The following is a 21,306-nucleotide window of genomic DNA, read 5'->3' on the forward strand; positions in this document are numbered from 1 at the left end:
AGTGGTAGAGCATCAGCCTGGCGTGCAAGGGGTCCCGGGTTCGATTCCCGACCAGGGCACACAGGAGAAGCGCCCATCTGCTTCTCCACCCCTCCCCCTCTCCTTCCTCTCTGTCTCTCTCTTCCCCTCCCACAGCGAGGCTCCATTGGAGCAAAGATGGCCCGGGCGCTGGGGATGGCTCCTTGGCCTCTGCCCCAGGCGCTAGAGTGGCTCTGGTCGTGGCAGAGCGACCCCCCGAAGGGGCAGAGCATTGCCCCCTGGTGGGCAGAGCGTCGCCCCCTGGTGGGCGTGCCGGGTGGATCCCGGTCGGGCGCATGTGGGAGTCTGTCTGACTGTCTCTCCCCGTTTCCAGTTTCGGAAAAATACAAAAAAAAAAGAGAACATTTATGCCTGACCAAGCGGTAGCACAGTGTATAGAGCGTTGGACTGGGATGCCGAGGACCCAGGTTCGAGACCCCAAGGTCGCCAGCTTGAGCGCGGGCTCATCTGGCTTGAGCGCGGGCTCATCTGGCTTGAGCAAAATAAAAAATGCTCACCAGCTTAGACCCAGGTCGCTGCCTCCAGCAAGGGGTTACTCAGTCTGCTGAAGGCCCACGGTCAAGGCACATATGAGAAAGCAATCAATGAACAACTAGTGTCGCAACGAAAAACTGATGATTGATGCTTCTCATCTCTCTCTGTTCCTGTCTGTCTGTCCCTATTTTCCCTCTCTCTCTATCTGTCCCTGTAAAAGAAAAAAAAATAGAAAAAAAATAGAACATTTATATAGAAATTCACAGAGGTAAAAGAAGTGAGTTGGAGAGAAATGGGCTCAGGGAACAAGTTACAGAGGCAAAAGAAGGGTCCTGGAAGCTCAGGAGAGAGAGAGAAGCCAGGAAAACACGCCTGCGGGAGGAGTGGGAAATGCGCTCTTGTCCCACAGAGAGAGCGGCCTGGGTCCTCTGTCTTGCGCTATTATTTATCTGGAGCTATCAAGGGAGGGTCCCAACAGAATATTCATCAGATCTCCAGGTGTGTCCTTTCAGGGTCCTGCTCTCCACTGATTGGTCAGTGCCAGGGCAGGGGGGTTCATTAGTCCTGAGGTCAGCCCTGGCCTCGCCTGTCTGCCTTTGCTGCTTTTCTGGGCCTGGAGCTGAGACACAACTGAGGCCTCGATGTTATCCTTACGGGTTAACGCTTAAGGGAGTGGTCATGCAAGGGCCAGCATGGGCGTTGCATGAGGCCACTCTTCAGCCCCTGTCCCTCCTCCTTGGGGGGTCTACTGCATGACGAGGACATGCCAGGGGAGGAAAGGTCAGGGGAGGGTCTGAACCACAGGCCCAACGATATGAAAGGTCAGGGGGTCTGAACTCCCTGACAAGTGATGTGCTAGGGGAGGAAAGGTCACCCTGGGGGCGAGGTCCTTGTTTTCCCAGTTTTGCCCATTGCTAGACACCCAGGGCTTCTCACCCTGGTGACCCTCTGTACCTGGCCCACCGTCCTGCTCCACTCAGGCTTATCTAAATACCTACCCCAGAATCATCCCACACCGCTCCTCTCTGACCCATCTTGCCTTATCCTCCATGGCACCCCAACCCCTCCAGGGACCACCCCGCTCGCTAGAGGACCCGGTGATGGTTGCCTGATGGGAGATGGGTTGAATGGGTGCATGAAGGTGGCCCTGCTCTGCCAGCTTCCATTTTCTTCCCCATTACATATCTGTGGAGCTGCCCAGAGCCGCCAACCTGGAACAGCCCATGAGAGCTCAACACCAGGACGCATCCTAAGTGCGAAGGCGGGAAGGGCTTGTGCAGGGGTCAAAGAGGCAAGGGAGCCTGCGTGCAGGGCTGGGGACAAGGAGGGGCCCCGGAGAGGAGGCACGACAGTTACTGGCACGTGGCTTTCTGCCCCCAAAAAACGCAGGATGCTAGTTCCAGAAGTCCAGGCTGGAAGCCCAGGAACCGGCATTTGGACAAGCTCCCTGGCTGATCCTGTATATGTTCTGAGAGAGACCCAAGGACAAAGCAGCCAGAGCTGAGTACTGGACCGGAGTTCAAATCCCACTCTCATCTCCTAGCTGTGTGATCTTGAGTGACTTTCCTAACTTCTCTAAGCCTCAGATTAGTAGAAGATTAGAAGACAAGACTTGGAACCCATGTATTCTTCTCACTTTCAGCTGAGATGGTGGTAAGAAAAGTGCCCAATTAAGGACTACACAGGAGCATTTATGTGTTTGGCAATGGGGATGCAATAGTAAAAACAAAACACAAACAAACAAAAAAAGATGGGGCTTGGCCCTGGAGGCTGGGGGGTGGAGGCAACGGGCCACAGGCTGGCTCTGTTGGGCGCTCAGCTATAATCCCAGACCCGGCTGCCCGGGCTAGAAGGCGGCTCACGCCTCCCCTCCATGCCCACCCTGGGCCCGGGAGAGCTGAGTCATGGAAAAAGTTAGCTCTTCAGGCTGCACCTCACCTCCCTCCTCCACCAAGCCCACAAAGGCTCCTTTCACCTTTTTTTTAGGGGGGGGGGACTGTGGGGCCCTCTCCCCAGGCTGGGATGTGAAATTTCAAACTTCGCCCTGGAGTTAAATTCCCCACCTTCAGCCCCAAAGGAAAATAAGGGAGGAGGGGGTACCAGGAGCAGAGGACATAAAGTGGGGGTGGAGGGGGAGGGGGCAGGAGGATTGTGGCCCATGCAGTGCTCACTGATGCCAGGCCACCAGGACCCTCTGGGGTGGCCTGCGAGCCCCGCACCCCAGCCCAGTGCCCCGGCCCACATCTTCCTGCAGAACTGGGGGAGGGGGGAGCACAGAGGCAACAGCACCTCCCCGGGCAGCCGATGATGATGGAAGAGGCCTGAGGCTCACAGGCCCACAGAACCCACATCCTGGACAAAGGTAGAACAAGTAGGAAAAAGGTGTCTGTTTCCCGGCCACAGGCCAGCCTCAGCTCCTTTTTAGGACTGCCTGGCATGTTCCCTTTAACTCTGACTTCACCCCAGACTTGATGGGTGGGAGAGGAGGAGCAGCACCCTGTGTGGCCTTGCATGAGTTACTCAGATTGGCTGCGCCTCTGTCTCCTCTTGCGAAATGGACACAGCGACAGCCACCTCCTCCGGCTGTTAAGATGAGGAGAGACTGTGTGTTAAAGGGCCTGATAGGGTGATGCCCAGTTTGGGTTCTCAACCTCCTTCCCACTCAAACACACACCCAGGGAAAACCTAGCTGGGACCTAGTGGCCACCAGGTTGGTTGGGGTCTGAGCAGGGTTGGGCTAGCTGGTTGCGGATCAGGGACCTGGGTGAACACGCTGCTGTGTATGAGTTACTTAACATCTCTGTGTCTCCGTCTCCCCATAAAGCTGTGGGTGCATGGGGAAGTGATCTTTAGGAATGTTTTGAGGGCTGGAGGGAAAAGGATTTCTGTGGGGTAGAAGTCAAGTGGGAGTCAGGCCAGGAGGCCAGGGCAGCTTGGAGGCACAGTGTCACACCCTGGCCACTAGGCGGCCTCAAGGATAACGGATGAGATCAGGCTGAGTGCCTCTCTATTTGGAGTCCTCTTCTTGACAGGCCTGGCAGACACCAGCCACCGCTGGATGGGAAGGGCCTGTCTCTCCAGGGTTGGGATTTCTCCTCCATTTTTACAGACCTACAGGGTAGGAGCAGGCAGTCACTCTAATGGAGTCCTAACTTTAGCCGTGGCCTAGGAATTGGATGAAGGCAATGGCCTGCTTTTTGGTCATACTGTCCTTCTGGAGGGTCGGATGGGAGGTCAGCAGGAGGCTCATCCTGCACCTCTCTTCTTCCTCCTGCCTGAAGGGAGTGGGTGGGAAGAAGAATCAGGTCTTGATTCAGATCCCTCCCTCCTGCACTTCCTAACAGGGTAGCCTCACAAATGAGGATGATGATATTGCAAGGTCAGTGGCAGATTCATAGTCAGAATACAACCTTTCAACCCAGGACAATCTCTCATTCAACCCCACTCTTGCAACCCCCTTTTTTTATTCCTCCCAAATGCTCCCCAGATAATGAGTTTCCCAATTTATCTGGAAGGAAGATCCTCCCCTGCAGAACTTCTCACCAGATGTAGAAGGTCTTTGCAGCAGCACAGGAGGTAAATCCCCATTGCCCCTTCCCAGATCAATGTTTCTCCAAAAGACTTTCTTAAAGGACCCTGGGCAGAATGACCAGGGTGATGTGGTGGTGGGGCATTGGACAAGCTTCAGCACACCCAGCCCCGCTGAAGCAGACCATGGAAAGTGAGGCAAGTCTCCCTGCAGAACCGCTGCCCCAGATTACAGGGCAGCTCCCGGGCTCACCCTCTCTCCTCCTGGCCTGGGTCCATCAGGGGGCAGCAGGAAGCAAGTCCCATCAGTACTTTTAACTGGTGCTGCTTCTTAGTGAGTCACCTCCCAGACTTCCTGCAACAGACAACTCTAAATAGCTGGGTCCCACCCTCCAGTAGGGGAGCTGTTCTTCTCAGGGGGGAAGATAGGAGGTTGTAAGGTGGGTGCCCAGCTAGGGAAGCCTCAAGGAGACCCAAAGACAGAAGTCACTGCCAGCAGAGCACAGGGGACACTGGGCCAGGACAGTTTGTTTTTTTTGTGTTTTTTTTTACAGGCTTTTGTTATTAAAGAAACTGCTGTCAGTCAAGGTAATTCTCGCCCATATGAGCAATAAATATGCTCCCACCTAATCTTATGGGGATTTTATTGGTACCTTGGGGGCAGAGGTTCCTTTACCCTGTCCACCTTTTCCCCTCAAAGCAAAACTCTGCTCCCCAGCTGTTTCCCCCATCAACGTGAAGAGCTCGAAGCAGCTTTAGAAAGTGCACTCGAAGTGAAGACAGAAGACGCCTGGGCATACAGAGGTCGGGAGCGGCTTCCTGGTCCTACCTGCAGGCAGGGGATGACCAAATGACTCGAAATAAACCCTGGGCGACCTGGTTGGACCAAGGCATTCGCGAGCTACCCTCATCCCATCCCATCCCCAGGATCAGGGGCAGTCACCTGGTCCCCAGGCGCCCTAGCTCGGGGAGACCGCGTCCGGGGCAAGGAGGAATGTCTCGAGGAAGGAGCCAGTTCGTAGGAGTCGGTCCTAACGTGCTCGACTTAACGGCTGCGAGCCCTCAGAGGCACCGCCAGCAAGTCCCGGCTTGCAAAAAGGGGAGCCAACCCGAGAACTCGAGTCGCAGCGAGCCTGTGTGCGCGCCCGCGCGCGCTCCCCGCGGCTGCGCAGGGGGAGGGGAAGCCGCGGCAGCCACTCAGAGGAACCGGAGTGAAGCCTCCGACCAACTTTAACTGTCAATCAGACTTAATGGGGTATTAAAAAAAATGGGGGGGGGGGAGGCCGCCCTCTAGCTCCGCGCCGCTGCCGCCCCGGGAGCGAATGAATAAGGCGGCGTAGACCCGGGCGTCCGATCCACGCGCGCTCCGCACTCGGGCCCTCTCCAAGTTGGAAAGGACAAAAAGAAGGCAATAAATGCTAACAAGGGAGAGAGAGGGAGCCGGATCGAGCGGCAACTCCCAGCCTCTGCTGGAAGAGAGAGGGAGGGAGCCGGATAGAGCGAGCGCGCGCGAGGGCGAGCCATGCACGTAAAGAAACTGACACCCGGACCCCCCACTTCTGCTGCACGTTGCTGGCAATCAGAGCGCGTTTAAGCAATTTCCTGAGCCCAAGAATAGCAATGAGCCGGGAGACTTTCGCAGGCTGAAATTGGGAGCTCCAAGCACTTTTCCCCACTTTTTCTTTCCTAGAGAAGGTTGGGGGGGGGCGCTACAATTTGGAAACAGCTTTTTTTTTTTTTTTTTTTTTAATCTTGCACTTTGAAACCGCGGGACTGTGGCAGGGTGCGCGCGTGTGGTTGGTGCCCTTTTTTTTTTTTTTTTTTTCCCTTCCCCTGCCTAAACTCCTCTGTCAGCCTGTAAACATTACCTGAGAATTCCCCAGCCGAAACGGCGGCTGGGGCAAGAAACTTCTTGTTAGAACTTCCCACCTCCGGCTTCCCCTCCACCCCTCTTACTGTCCCAACCTTCTGAGGCGCTTTTTCTCTTCCCCAGCAGGGTTTATCTTTTTTTTTTTTTTTTTTTTCCTTCTTTTTCTTTTTCACACCCGGTGCTTTGCATTTGGGAAGAGGTGATTTCAAGAGTGGCCAGGTGGGACGCCTCTCTCCCCCTCATTCAGTTTATTTATTATTGTTTGGAGTGTTTTCTTTTTCAATTCCTGTTTTGTTCGGTCCGGGGAGTTTCGCCCCCCGCCCTGCCCGGCTCCGCGGCGCGGAGGATGGTGTGGAAATGGCTGGGCGCGTTGGTGGTGTTCCCTCTACAGATGATCTATTTGGTGGCGAAAGCAGCCGTCGGACTGGTGTTGCCCGCCAAGCTGCGGGACCTGTCTCGGGAGAACGTCCTCATCACCGGCGGCGGCAGAGGCATTGGGCGCCAGCTCGCTCGTGAGTTCGCAGAACGCGGCGCCAGAAAGGTACGGGGGCAACGCGAGTCCAGGGGGTGGGGGCTGAAGGTGCGAGAGACCGCGGGAGAAGGGGTGCGCCCACCTGCTGCCGCTGCCGGAACCCGCGCCGGGGGTTTGAGAGTCGCCGCTGGTCGCCGGACTTCTCTACGCCACCCGCGAATGCTGAGCTAGTCAGTTTCACCTTGTAAATTTCCCGGGCACCGGACTGTCGTTTTTGGCAGGTCCGGAGCTGATCCGCTTCTTTAGGGTCTGCGGCTGGCTAGCTATTCACCCTCACCCCGAAACTCAGGAAACCCACCCATTCCCCACGTTCCTACCCCCTCCCCCCCCCCCCCGAGGGAAGGTACTGCGTTCCCCCTCCTCGCTTCCCCTCTGTGTCACCACCCTGGTGAGTGCAGGGTGTGTGCGCTCCTGGGTAGAGCTGCGAGCCAGCGCCTGCTAGCTGGCGCTCCGTGTTTTCCTTGGCAACCCACTTCCCAGCCCTAACCTGGGCGGCTGCAGCTCTGGAGGCACGAAGAGAGGGGATACTTGGTTAGGTCTGAAAGAGGGAAACGATCTCAGAGGGTCTAGTCTGGCCTAACAGGCACTCCAAGGCCCAGGTGTTTGGAAATCTGGAGAGAGGGGGACAGAGGAACCAGTAGCTGATAAAGAGCCCTTGTTCTTACCTTCAACCCTGTTCCCCCGCCCTCTATACACAGCCACAGAGGGGACCCTGCCCTCCAAGTTCTGCCTTGAACTTTTTGGTAGTCCCAGCACCTCTTCCTCCAGTTTCCGCAGACCTGCTGCCGGAGAATGGAGAGGGTGAGCCGGCTGTCACCCAACTCCGACCGGAGCCAGACTGACTCACCCAGCCCTGTAAAGAGGAAGAGCAAAAACAGGGAATTCGTTTGAAACTTCAACTGTTGAGAGCCAAGGGGGTGAAAGAGCCGTGAAGCCAGCTGATCTGTCGGCAGGGCCGGGGGGTGGGGTGGGGTGGGGGGTGGGTGCACATACCTAGGAGATTAAGTAAATATGTACTGTAGGAAAGCAAACCTGCATGTAATTCCAGGTTGCTTTTGTTTTGTTAAATACTGCCCTGAGATTTACAATTCCTCTGGGGTGGCTGGGGCTGGGACTGAACTTTGGAGCCTGAGCTATCAGCCAAAGCTGATCGCCATTTAACTCTTTGCGCACCGGCAGGGGGAGGAGGGGCGAGGGCGAGCCTGACCTGGCTGAGCGAGCTGGGGTCCACTGTTCTGGGCTCCTGCTTCTCCTTGAGCCCTTGGGTGGTTCGGACAGCTGCTTGACCTTGCAGTTGGAAGGGGAGCTGGGAAGTGTTTTTAACCCTTGGACATATGGGGAAAGGGGAAGTAAGACTTGTTCTCAGCAGTTTCATTTCCTCGGGGTGATGCCCCATTGAAAGGCTCCCAAAGCCCTTTGGGGAGAGGGATCAGGAGGGCAGATGAAGGTGCCCTTGCAAGGGGACGCAGGGTTTGGGATGCTGGTGTGTGACTATCAGTCCTTAGCTGTCTGCATCCCTCAGAAACTTTCTTCTGTCTCTTGCAGCTGGCCTCAAGCCTGGCTGTCTTGAACTGCTCTTATAACTGGCTGCAATGGGCATATGCAGAACTCTTTTAGTCAATCTGGAAAAACTTGACTGACTATAAACAAGCCTAAATTGAAAGAAGTCTATGGCATGGGGGAGGAAGGCAGAAAGAAGAGCGCAGAGCGGGTCCTGCCAGTTCAGGCACTAGGAACCGTGCCCCCACCTCACTTGGAACTGACTGGCCCTTCCAAGGAATAAACCCAGGGCCAGTTAGAAATATGTCTGGAATTGGCGTCAGGTCACCAGAAACAGAATCCATGGGGCCTTCAAAAGTTCCAGTGCCCTTCACCCTCGTAGGTTCAGTCATCCGACCAGTCAGGATGACCAGGAGTGCTCCCATAGCTCATAATTATCCGACCAATTATTGGAGCTCCTTTTTATGTATTTTTTTTTGTATTTTTTTATTATTATTCATTTTAAAGAGGAGAGGGAGAGACACAGAGAGGAGAGACAGAGAGAGAGAAGGGGGGGGAGGAGCTGGAAGCATCAACTCCCATATGTGCCTTGACCAGGCAAGCCCAGGGTTTCGAACCGGCGACCTCAGCATTTCCAGATCGACGCTTTTATCCACTGCGCCACCACAGGTTAGGCTGGAGCTCCTCTTTAATAAGCCGACCGACCTCTTGCTGTCTCCCGGGGAAATTTGAAATCGAGGCTTCTTGCCTCAGTCCATCTGGGACCAGTGCGAGGGCCTTGGCACAGTCTCCAGACCTAGGGCTGTTTGGGGGCTCGGTGGACTTGCGGACCAAGAAGCAAGTGTTGTGAAGGGGGGAATTTCCAGGAGACTGCTGCGTGGGCCATGTGAACAGTGGGCTTGGGGGGGGGTCCTAGAACTGCGGGAGAGAGACGGGAAGGGCAGCGCCCCCCGCAGCCTGAGTGATGTTAGACAGGTGGTGGTGTCAAAACACAGACGGCTCTCCTTCCTTGGGTGGAAGTAGAGGCTGCGTCTCTGAGCCCTTCCAGCTTGGATCTGGGTGGGATTGGACTCGGAGGGGAAGGGCCCCCCAGAGAGAAAGAAAGGACAGAGAGCTAGCCGAGTCTCTGCAAACAGCAGGCATGTCCAGGAGAGGTCTGTTTACTTTGGGGAGGGGTGACAATCCAGTTTCACATAACGACCTTGAGTCAGATACGACTTGGCGGTATTTGTGGGCAGTAGTGTGCCTTATGCTGTAAAGGTGACCCAAAGGAGGGTTTTTCTTAAAGAGGTACCAAGGCTCCAGGAATTAGAAAGTCCCTCACCTGTAGACATGTCTCCTTCCCCACCCCCGTACCGAGGCTACCAAGGCAGGTCTGGTCATGGTTAGGGTCTCCAAAGAGGGCTGGTCATGGTTAGGGTCTCCAAAGGGAAGGCTCTTCCTTGTTATTTTCCATGTCTTGCTGGAATTCCTCCCACGAAGGCAGTTATAGAGCTTGGACCCATCCCACCCACCGCCCACCCCCACCCAAGGCTCTTGGCTAGCTACTCAGCTGGCCCAGCCTCCAACGTCTTTGACCTTGACATTGTTTTAACAGGAGGAGGGGAGGAGGAGAAGTGGGCTGTTTGTTTGGAAGGATTTGCAGTGGCTGTTCCAGCCTTTGGCCCAGTATGAGGAAGTGGCTGGACTAGAGCCCTGGGCCATGACTGCTGGCCTGTGGAAGTAGGGGCCACATACCAGGGCCGATTCCTCCATCGGGGAAGGGACGCAGGGACCCATTTCAGGGAAGCGGTATGAGAACTGGCTCACAATCCCATCTGCCTTGCTATTACTGTGTTTACAGCACATGGGTCTGGCCAGGAACTAGCCTCTTAAACAGATCTGTGAATCCTATTCTGTCACATCCATTCAACAAATCCCATATTCTTTCCATTCCTGACACTGGAATAGGCCCAGACCCAATTGTCGCATGACAGCGACCTTTGCAAGACTTCAGCATGCCTGCTGAGTGTCTGTCAGGTGTTAGTGCAGCGTTGGGTCCAGGTTGGGGGGGATGAGTACAACAACGATGAAGAAAGACACAGAGACTTGGCCAGGTGCTCACAGTCAAGGCACAAATCACAGTGTGCATTAGTCTCCTGTGGCCGCTATAACAAATTGCCACTAACTTGGTGGCTTACTGCAATAGCAATGTATCCCTTCACAGTTGTGGAGGCCAGAAACCTGCAATCAGGGTGTTGGCAGGGCCTTACTCCCTCTGGGGACTATCAGGGCCAGTCTTTCCTCGCCTCTGCCAGTTCCTGGTGACTCCCAGTGGCTCCTGCTGTTCCTTGGCTTGTGGCAGCATCACTCCAATCTCTGCCTCTGTCTTTGTGTGGCTGTCTTCTCTGTCTCTCTGTGTGTCCCTGGGTCCTCTCATCTTACAAAGGCACAGTCATTGGATTCAGGGCGCACTCTAAAGTCAGCGTGACTTCATCTTGAGAGCCTTAACCAATTACACCTGCAAAGAGCCTTGTGGACCAGAAAGGGGCCACATATTAAACCTGACAAGCTCAGGGACTTCCCGCATGGCAGGCCCCACAGACTCAGAGACAGAAAGTAACCACACAGCATGGTCTGAACATAGAAATTCCTAACTGAAAGCCAGCCATGGTGGCAGTCACATCCGGGGCTTGTAGCTTCTTTGGCAAAAGTCAATCTTGACCTTAATAAGTGAGCCTGTTTATTGTCCTCTTGCATCCAGGATAACATACCTTTGACATGTCAGAGTCATCCCCTTTCCAGACTCCTCAGGGAGCATCCACTGGCCAGAGCAGAGACCACAGAACCCCTCACTGGTCTCTTGTTCCCCGAATACCATCTCTACGTACTCTGCCTGTTAACCATTAACTCTCCTGCACCTGTGTTTCTCCATTTTACTCTTGATCCAATCCCAGAGACTTCCCTGCTTTGCCTTCTCCTGCCTCCTGAATCTACCACCGATAGAGTTCGTGTAACCATCTGACGCCTCCTCCTTTGTATCTTTTTTTTTTTTAGTTTTTATTTATTTATTTTAGAGAGAGGAGAGAGAGAGAGAGAGAGAAGGGGGGAGGAGCAGGAAGCATCAACTCCCATATGTGCCTTGACCAGGCAAGCCCAGGGTTTCGAACTGGCGACCTCAGCATTTCCAGGTTGACACTTTATCCACTGCGCCACCACAGGACAGGCATCCTCTTTTGTATCTAATGAATAAAATAAGCTGCAAAACTGCCATTCTCCCTCCAGAGCATTTTCTCAACCCATTGAGATTTTGCTTCTTCCTTGCCATAGTTGTCAGTTTGGCTGAAATAAACTCATAAAAACAGGTTTGGATGTTTCTTACATCAACACCTTCTTTCCAAATAAGGTCACATTCTGAGGTTCCAGGTAGACACGAATTTGGGGGAGGGGACACTACACAGAGGAAGCCCAGTGGAGCTGTTCTTCTAGCTCAGGGAAGGCTTCATGAAGAAGGTGGCATTTGAGCGAGCCTTGAAGAAGGTCAAGAGTTTCAACCAGAAGGAACATGAGAAGGGCAATCCAGGTGCACGGAACCACCTGACCAGAGGCTGTGTTCCTGGATGGAGTTGGGGGAAGGAGGTAGAAGGCCAAGAAAGAAAAAGATGGTAGTGGCCCGTTGGCTCAGCGGTAAAGCGTCGGCCTGGCGTGCGGGGGACCCGGGTTCGATTCCAGGCCAGGGCACATAGGAGAAGCGTCCATTTGCTTCTCCACCCCCCCGTTCCTCTCTGTCTCTCTCTTCCCCTCCCGCAGCCAAGGCTCCATTGGAGCAAAGATGGCCCGGGCGCTGGGAATGGCTCCTTGGCCTCTGCCCCAGGCGCTAGAGTGGCTCTGGTCGCGGCAGAGCGTCGCCCACCCCCTGGTGGGCAGAACGTAGCCCCTGGTGGGCGTGCCGGGTGGATCCCGGTGGGGTGCATGCGGGAGTCTGTCTGACTGTCTCTCCCGTTTCCAGCTTCAAAAAGAAAAAGAAAAAGATGGTAGTGCCTGGGAGGCAAGCAGGGAGTTTGTACATCAGAGTCTGAGTTAGGCCAGTTGAGATGAGAACAGGAAAAAGGAGAAAGAGCAGAGAGGGGTCAGACAGGTCATCTTATGGGACTCGGAGGCATCAGGATAAACTCGCTGCCTTAAACGATTGATACGCGGTAAAGGTCACAAAGGCAGGGGTGGCTTGGGAGACAGTAGTGACCCCATCTCCCCCATCCTCACCCTGAATGCAGCCTTTGCTGGGAATTTCTGGGGAAAGCACCAGGCTCCCATTTGGGAGCAGGAAGGTAGGCTCCCTGTCCCACCGGCGGCATCTAGGAAACGTCTTTCAGCTTGTAGCTTCCGGTCCTGGGGTTTCAGAGCCTTACAATTTAGGCTGTATCACAAATAAACAAATACCTCCCTCTTAATGCCCCACCTCCTTCCCTGGGAAACAGAAGTGGCCACACCTCGAGCCACGCCTCCCGTGGCCTGGCTCACCTCTGCTGGGAGGCCAGAGGCTGGGTTCAACACAGGGCTCTGCCGGACCCCTGGAAAAGTTGACACCTGCTCTAGGCTGCAGCTAAGAAGCACACGTATGGAATAAGAGGGGACACTAAGATCCCGGCCCACTCGCTCTAAAATTCTCATGTTGCATGCAGATCAGCCACCTCAGGACAGAAACCAGAGGCCAAGCTCCGGGAGTTGCAAGGAGACTTCTGCAAAAAAACATTTATCCTCATTGCTGCTGATCTCAGCCTTTCTTGCTAGTCATCAGATTCCACTTTAATGAAAAAGAAGCAACTCAGTTAGGAAATGTGCCCTCTGCAGGTAGAGCTGCCCTACCCACACCCTGCTCATTTCTAAACTCCAGCAGTAGCCACCAGGTAGCCATCTGCCATGGATTTATACCCTCTCTTATAGGAGATGTTAATATTTTCAAACTGTAGCATTCAAGAGAACGAGGGGCTCACGTTTTCCAACCAGCACGTCTGTCCAGCAGGACTTCGTGTTTGTTATCCTAAAATCACCAAACTGTCTATTTGGGCTTCAGGGAATGCTCCCTAGGTCCAGGAATACAGAACCTGGTCCACTAGCCCTTCTGCTAGTTCTAGGTCAGACTGCATGTGCTTTGGAACTCCCAGCTTGTGGGAGCCCAGGGCATTTGTTAACCCCTGCACAAAGCCCTTCCAGGAATCTCCTTAGCATGATGGCTCCATTCTCTAGTTCATTTCCATCTTCTTACCGTGTGAAGTGTTGCTGAAAAAATCATCGCGGCCATATTTACAAGAAATTAGCACTTGGCCATCCTCTTCTTCCCTGGGAAGAGATCTGGTTGTTGCAGTCACTGCCACTTGTTCTTGAAGGCCTGTCTGGTCCCAGCCTGCTGCCATCAAAATCCAGCCTAGCTCTGGGGATCACTGTAGACAGGATTCCCGGCCCAACACGCTCTCTTTTGTCTTTGGGCAAAAGCAGGACCACACCTAGAATGTTATAGGATGTACTCCTTGTTGTCTTCAGAAGACACAATCTAAAAAATATATACCAAGTAGATAAGGTATTTTCAAGGAAATGTTTGAAACATTCAGATGGACCACACAGGTCAGGAAACTGTTGAAGCCAAATGAATAGGAGAGGAGTGGGTTTCTTTAGACGCAGTATTCTCAAAGATGTGCTCATCTGCCGTGGCCCTGGCAGGGCCCGTAAAATGAGTTATGAAAATGAGTGCATGTCTGGAACCTCAGGAGGCAAGTGCCAAGTTCCAGAACAGGTCAGGCAACGAACAGTTGATGATGGGACTCTTTGAGTCATTCAACAAACCTATCACGCCCCTCCTGTGTGGCAGGTGCAGTTCTAGGCACTGAGGTTAGAGCACTGAGCAATGCAGACAAACACCCCCACCTAGAGCTGACAGTTTAGTGAAGGGCAGACAGGTGATAAACAAGATACATAAAATGGTATGTTAGGTCGTATGTAAGTAAATGCGAAGGAGAAACAAAGCAGGCAAGGCCCACAGTTGGGACCAGCAGGGAGGGGTGCAGGGAAGGTGAGGGGCTCTGAGGAGAGAATGCGCCCTGCTCCCCAACCCCTTCCAGGCTTCCCCCCACTCTCCCCTCCCCCTGCCTTCTCCCCCCTGCGCTGCTCCCCTTCCCCTGCCCTGCTCTGTCAACCAACACACTCTCCCCCCTCGCTCACTGTGCTCTGGCCACACTGGCCTCCTCACCAGTGCGCAAGTGGCCTTGGGCTCCTACTACTATATGTGACTATGTGACTGTAGTACTATATGAGACTACAGTAGTGTATGAGTGGCCCTACTTGTAGCCATAGGACTAGAGTGACTATATGTAGTATTGTAAATGTGAGTGTGGTACTACATGTGACTGTGGTACCATACATGATGGAGGTATGGTACTCAACTGCGGTAGGGAACACAACTGCGGTAGGTGGGGTAGGGGACGGGACTGCGCTAGAAGGGGTAGGGGACGGGACTGCGGTAGGGAACTGGACTGCGGTAGGGAACTGGACTGCGGTAGGGTATGGGACTGATAGGGTACGAGGCGTTAGTGTGTGGGACTGCAGTAGGGATCCGGACTGCGATAAGGGGGATAGGGAACTGGACTGTGGTAGGGTATGCGGCGGCAGTAGGGAACTGGATGGTGGTAGGGGCTAGGACTGCGGTAGGGGTGTAGTGTACGAGGCGGTAGTAGTGTGTGCGGGGGGGGGGGAGGGATAGTAGTGTGTGCAGGGGGGGGGGATGCAGTAGGGAGGTAGGGGACGGGGCTGCGGTAGGGTACCCGACTAGCAGTGTACCTGAAAGCAGTGTTTTTTCACACTCACTGTTTTACACATGTCCAGAGGCAGGTGTGAGCAGCAGCCCATGTCTAAGATGCAAGTGGAGTGAGCTGCCCGGGACAGTTGTCCTGAATTAGGCTTTGAACCCGGGATTCCCAGCTTCAACAGGAGGGCCTTTCCTGCCAGAAGAAATAGCCTGTGCCTGGCCCGCCTACCCGGTCAGGGTGACGGAGAGGTCAAGAGACAAGCTGTGAAATAATGGGGCCCAGTGCACAGAGGTTTCTGGAGAGAGGATTGATAAGCAGCACAGTCAACAGGATGGGGCCAGGATGTAGTTAGATTTACTTTTACAAAAACGTTTTTTTAAATCACTGAGTAGCATTATTTGCATACAATGACTGGGCAGGGAGCCAGAGGATTCAGGTAGTCATGGGCTGTCCCCTCTGCTTTAAACAACTGACTGATAAGCAGGAAGCCAGGACAGCCCTACTTCATTCATTTGGCAACAGTGTGGCACCTCAAATATGCACGGAGCCAGCTTGGGGGCTGGGTGATTGCTGGCTCCTTCCAGCTAAACCTGAGGTCACCAACCTGGATCCTTTGAGGCTACCGGAGAGCTTTGATAGAACAGAGAAAGGAGCCATCACTGTAAATTAAGGGAAATCTTAGAAGACTTCTTGAAGGAGGTGGCAACTGAGGGGGTTGCAGTAATTCTTAATCTTTTGCTGATTATAGAGCCCTTTGAGGATCTGAAGAAAGTATAAATATTGTTCCAAGAAGAATGCACAAAGATACATACACAATTTTATACGTTTAAGGGCCCCACCACCACTGCCATGCCTGTCTCAGGCACCAGGTTAAAACGGTCTGGACTAGATCTGATCAAAACCTAACTCCTTCTGGCTCCAATTTAGGTCCAGGACTGGAGCTCAAGTCAGTGGCAGGGGACCCTCTGGTGTCTTGCAATGCAAAAGCCAGGACTAAGCCCCAGTTGGACAGCATGGATTTGTGGCCTAGTGGTCCTTAATGCCAGCAAAGGCCACCCAGCCCAAGCCTCTCTAACTCCATTGGCCATCCTCTGCTTTTGGAGAATGTGACCTTGAGTTCCCTTTCAGTGGCCTCTTAGGGAAGGGGCTAGAAAAGCATTTGGACCAATGAACCGTATGGTCATTTTGTCCACACTGAAATAGACTAAAAAATAACTGTCTCCGTCTGCATGTCCTGCTCCTATACACCAGGGGTAGTCAACCTTTTTATACCTACCGCCCACTTTTGTATTTCTGTTAGTAGTAAAATTTTCTAACCACCCACCAGTTCCACAGTAGTGGTGATTTATAAAGTAGGGAAGTAACTTTACTTTATAAAATTTATAAAGTAGAGTTACAGAAAGTTAAAGCATATAATAATAATTACTTACCAAGTACTTTATGTCGGATTTTCGCTAAGTTTGGCAGAATAAATCTTTTTTTTTTTGTTGGGTTTTTTTGTTTTGTTTTGTTTTGTTTTGTTTTTACAGAGACAGAGAGAGAGTCAGAGAGGGGGATAGATAGGGACAGACAGACAGGAACGGAGAGAGATGAGAAGCATCAATCATCAGTTTTTCGTTGCGACACCTTAGTTGTTCATTGATTGCTTTCTCATATGTGCCTTGACCCTGGGGCTACAGCAGATCGAGTAACCCCTTGCTCAAGCCAGTGACCTTGGGTCCAAGCTGGTGAGCTTTGCTGAAACCAGATGAGCCCGCGCTCAAGCTGGTGACCTCAGGGTATCAAACCTGGATCCTCTTATCCCAGTCCGATGCTCTATCCACTGTGCCACCGCCTGGTCAGGCTGGCAGAATAAATCTTTTTTTTTTTTTTTTGTATTTTTGTATTTTTCTGAAGCTGGAAACGGGGAGGCAGTCAGACAGACTCCCGCATGTGCCCTACCGGGATCCACCCGGCATGCCCACCAGGGGGCGGTGCTCCGCCCATCTCGGGCATCACCAGCTGCAATCAGAACCATTCTAGCGCCTGAGGCAGAGGCAGAGGCCCGGGCAAACTTTGCTCCAATGGAGCCTTGGCTGCGGGAGGGGAAGAGAGAGACAGAGAGGAAGGAGAGGGGGAGGGGTGGAGAAGCAGATAGCTGCTTCTCCTGTGTACCCTGGCCGGGAATCGAACCCGGGACTCCTGTGCGCCAGGCCGATGCTCTACCACTGAGCCAACTGGCCAAGGCCCAGAATAAATCTTTATAAAACAACTTACTATAGTTAAATCTGTCCTTTTATTTATACTTTGGTTGCTCTGCTACCACCCACCATGAAAGCTGGAACGCCCACTAGTGGGCGTTAGGGACCAAGTTGACTACCACTGCAATAGACCTTGGGTCTGCACCCTGACAGCCCCCAGGGCAGACACCAGCACCAGTTGAGGTTCTAGAACCACATTTCCAAACTGTGTTCCAGAGGACTGGACGGGCTCCAGGAAGGTGAGACCGTGCGGGAGGTGCAGCTGAGAGGGTTCCGAAAGGGCCGCCACCTCATTTAACTAGACTGGCTTCCGTTCCTTATGTTCAGTAGTTTAGGATTCTATGTGAGATCTGTGTGTATCTTCTTAAGGAATGCCAGAGATTTCAAGAGAAGGAAGAACAGGCTAGGAAATCCCTCAGGACACACCCCTCTCCCATTGATCGAAGTCCGGATCAATTGGTTCTCAACCTTTGGCTCTATACTGCAAGGTGAGGAAGCTTGTAGACAGGGTGGCCTCATCTCAGTTTGTGCCTTTGCCCCTCAGGAGAAGGCTCCCCACTTCTACCCCCCCCCCACGAGGCATGTGGAACTCCAGGCCCCACTCAGCCCTCAGCCAGGGCCCCTGTGCCATCATGAGGGAGCCCTAATTACTCAACCAGAACTGAGAACAGCCTCCCCATGGGGACATAGCCCAAATTCAGCTTCTAGCCTTAAGAAAATGTGACGTGGCTACCCCAGCACCAAAGCCAAGGGCTGGCCCATGGGTAGTGTCATAGCCACCAAGGTCTTTTGAGTGACAAAGAGGCCAGCCAGCTGGCCAGAGCAGAGCACCCATGCCATCTGCAGTGCAGGCCAGGTCTGCTGGGAACCAGTTCCTGATCCCACAAATGCTAGGGGGCCTCCCAGTGACGTGCTGTGTGACCTTGGACAGATAACTTGATCCCTCTGGGTGTCATTTCCCATCTGAAAAATGGTGGTGTGAAAATTCAGTGAAATAACATGTGAACCCTGGCTGGTTGGCTCAGTGGTAGAGCGTTGGCCTGGCGTGCAGGAGTCCCGGATTTGATTCCCGGCCAGGGCACACAGGAGAAGCACCCATCTGCTTCTCCACCCCTCCCCCTCTCCTTCCTCTCTGTCTCTCTCTTCCCCTCCCACAACCAAGGCTCCACTGGAGCAAAGTTGGCCCAGGCGCTGGGGATGGCTCTGCGGCCTCAGCCTCAGATGGCGCTAGAATGGCTCCAGTTGCAACTGGAGCAATGCCCCAGATGGGCAGAGCATTGCCCCCTGGTGGGCATGTCGGGTGGATCCCAGTTGGGCGCATGTGGGAGTCTGTCTCTCTGCCTCCCTGCTTCTAACTTTGGAAAAATACAAACAAACAAACAAAAAAAACCTGTGAAACTCCTAGTTTGGAACAAGAACACTTGCAAGAAATGATGGCTCTGTCCAGTTAGGGGGTAGGGGTACAGTGGATACCCCCCAGCCCTGGCTCTGCGCCTATTGTATGTTGGAACAGGTGCTCTCTGGGCACAAGGGGCAAAAGGCAAACAGCCCTCCGGCTGGACTTGCCTGTTTCTAGGATTCCCCAGAAAGGAAGGAGGGAATCCTGCCTGTGTCACAGAAGCCTGGAGGAATTTTAGTTCCTGACCCTTTCTAGAAATCAGGGGAAGGGAATCACTCTCCCCACAGGGACGGCCCAGAGCCTGTTGAGATGACTGGTGACAACAGCCCCTTTCTTCATGGGCAACGTCTGGTCTGAGCAGGCCTTTCTGCAGCTGAGGGGTGGAGGCCGGTCCCGGGCTACGCCTCTGCTCTGTCCCAGCTCCCACTCCCCTGACAGCCACCCGACTTCTTCTACGTGGGCATTAGTCATTTTCATCTCTGTGTCCAAGTAGCTGTACTGGTCAGGGTTGGGCTACAGTGAGGTGAAAGTCACAGGTTACCGTGGCAACTCACCATGCTTTGTGGCTGCTTGTTGCCATGTATCCTCTCCATAAGAGTGTAAGATCCTCAGGGACAGGGGACATGTCCCCTTACCGAGTGTCCTAGGCACCTGGCACAGTATCTGGCACACAGTAGGTGCTTAATAAACATTTGTTGCCTTGGCAGATGCATGACCCATCCATCATAGCTAATTAGATGCCTTGTTTAGTGAGCACCTACTATGTGCCAGGGACCATTCTGAGCACTTTACAGTTATTTACTCCCCACAGTAAGTGGGTTCTCATCCACTTGTGTCACTAATGTAAGATCACACAGCTAGTAGGTGACCAAGTAGGATCTGAACCCAGGGTATCTGCTCTTGAACCGGTGAGTTTGTTGCCTCTCAGTCCTTCTGTGGAACAGAATAGACCATGTTGACAGGCACTAGCAGTCTGTGCAGCGCATGCCTTTAGTGCCTAGAGAGTCTAACTGGGTCAGACGACGTTAACCACAGCTTTTCTGATGGAGGGTGTGCAGGTGGCCCAGATTGGTTTGTTGACTCATGTGACTAGAAGGTCCCTAGGTAGGTCTAACTCTGGGCATGGCTCCAGGAACTCTTAACAGAGTTGTCTGGATTGGGTCTCTCTTTATGCAGGCCTCTCTGCCACGGGGCTGACCACATCTGTCCCCTGCTGCCTTCCATCCCCCAGCTCCCATTCAAGCGGACAGACTGGTGCCTCTGCCTAGCACTTCCAGAAAGGTCCGGGTATTGAGTCTCTCTGGCTGTGACTAGGTTGAGCCTGAAGATGTCACTTGGAACGGTTCACTGATTGATTGGACAGCTTGTCTCTGAGCCAAGAGGGTACCATCTCCAGCCAAGCACAGTGTTTGAGAGTGGGAAGGCAGGCTTTTGTGGGTGAAGGTGGGGCACTGTCACCAGGAGCAAGGGGATCGGGAGCAGACGCCCAGACCTCCTCCTTGTGGAAGGGCCGATCCAGGTTTCAGCCATCTTAAGAGGAAACTTCCAGGAGATTCAGGCCTCCCTGTTAGCTAGCTAGACCTCTTGGGTCTAGCCCTGCAGACCCTATCAGGTCATTTATTGACACTCACAGGTGGAAAGATGAGATGAACCTTTCAGAGTTGAGCTGAAACCTCCCTGCTCTCAGGAAGTTTGTATTTCTTTTTTTTTTTTTAATTTTTTTTTATTATTATTCATTTTAGAGAGGAGAGGGAGAGAGAGAGAGACAGAGAGAGAGAGAGAGGAGAGACAGAGAGAGAAGGGGGGAGGAGATGGAATCATCAACTCCCATATGTGTCTTGACCAGGCAAGCCCAGGGTTTCGAACCGGCGACCTCAGCATTTCCAGGTCGATGCTTTATCCACTGTGCCACCACAGGTCAGGCCAGGAAGTTTGTATTTCAAAGAAGCAAAATGAGCAGCCGCTCCAAGTGGGTTAGCATGTTGTCAACAGATTTCAGGCCACCGGTAGGCTGCTGCTCATGTACGTACGGAGAGCTCCCTGGGTGTGGGAGGCCAGCTCCCTCTCCTGTCCCGCTGCAGGCCGGTGAGCCGAGGGAGCTGATACTGGTCCTTCCAAGGTGGGAGGAAGTCTCTGAGGTCCATTAGAGCTCCCAGGAACAGGGCGGGACACAGTTGAGCCCAGCCACCAGCCCGGCCCTGACCTCTCACACGCCCCAAAACTGGTCACAAGGACCTGGGGCCAGCATGACCACAGAGGGCAGCATGACCTTCCTGCAGACAGGCAGTCCTGCCAGACACACCCACGTGAAGTCAGGACACCCTTGGCCTCCATATCCCATGTCCTCTTGTCTCACTTGGCAGAGAGGGGGAGTCTCACCTCACCTCTCCAGGTGACTTCCCTGTGAACCCACAGTAGAGGGGGTGGGGTCCTCCAGGCCCGCCATGGGCACCAGGGCAGTGGGGACTGGGCATGCTGTGTGCTCTCTGAGGGCTCATGCCTCCTCGGCTGGCAGATGCATGGTCTTGGAGTCTCTGCGTTGGCAGACGAGTATATGTGTGTGCAAACGCGTGTTCACATATGTGAGAGTGCACACCCATGATGATGTTTTTCTTCCTCAAGAAGCCAGTATAGTATACTGATTCAGACTTTGAGCTCAGAAGTCAACAAACCAAAGTTCATAAGCGGGCTTTTCCACCCCATTGCTCAGTGGCCCAGGGCAAGTTACTAGACCTCCCTGAGCCTGTTTCTTCATCTATAAAATGAGGATTCAATGAGATAATATCTCAGAAGTCCTCAGCACAAAATGTGGGCTCAGTACACGTTGGCCATGATGAATTATCTACGATGGTTCTCTCCAGCCCTCTCGGGCACTTTCTACAGTGGCCTCTGTAGAATTTCTTTATGACAGATAGGATTCCTTTTAAGTAATGCTGATAGGTTAG

The 21,306-nt window shown here is 53.3% G+C and overlaps 1 protein-coding gene and 1 long non-coding RNA gene across 7 annotated transcripts in view; one reads left to right on the forward strand and one right to left on the reverse strand.

The window, feature by feature from the left end:
• Positions 1-760: 760 nt before the first annotated feature.
• On the reverse strand, positions 761-7,735 carry LOC136331625 (uncharacterized). Of its 6 annotated transcripts, XR_010730518.1 has the most exons (5): positions 7,437-7,452; positions 7,200-7,296; positions 6,526-7,054; positions 4,985-6,362; positions 763-4,870 (listed from the first exon to the last, which is right to left on the reverse strand). It is a non-coding gene; the product is annotated as an uncharacterized lncRNA (long non-coding RNA). The 6 variants fall into 6 exon arrangements; XR_010730516.1 differs by having other exon boundaries at positions 6,526-7,296; positions 7,437-7,474; XR_010730519.1 differs by lacking the exon at positions 7,437-7,452 and having other exon boundaries at positions 7,291-7,388.
• DHRS3 (dehydrogenase/reductase 3) overlaps positions 6,258-21,306 on the forward strand; it is a 41,274-nt gene continuing 26,225 nt past the window's right edge. Inside the window, exon 1 of the mRNA XM_066270402.1 lies at positions 6,258-6,452. Within this exon, the coding sequence (XP_066126499.1) occupies positions 6,258-6,452 (195 nt within the window). The remainder of the gene's footprint in view (positions 6,453-21,306) is intronic.

The sequence above is a fragment of the Saccopteryx bilineata genome, chromosome 3 (genome assembly GCF_036850765.1).
Source record: "Saccopteryx bilineata isolate mSacBil1 chromosome 3, mSacBil1_pri_phased_curated, whole genome shotgun sequence".
Classification (NCBI taxonomy): Eukaryota; Metazoa; Chordata; class Mammalia; order Chiroptera; family Emballonuridae; genus Saccopteryx; species Saccopteryx bilineata.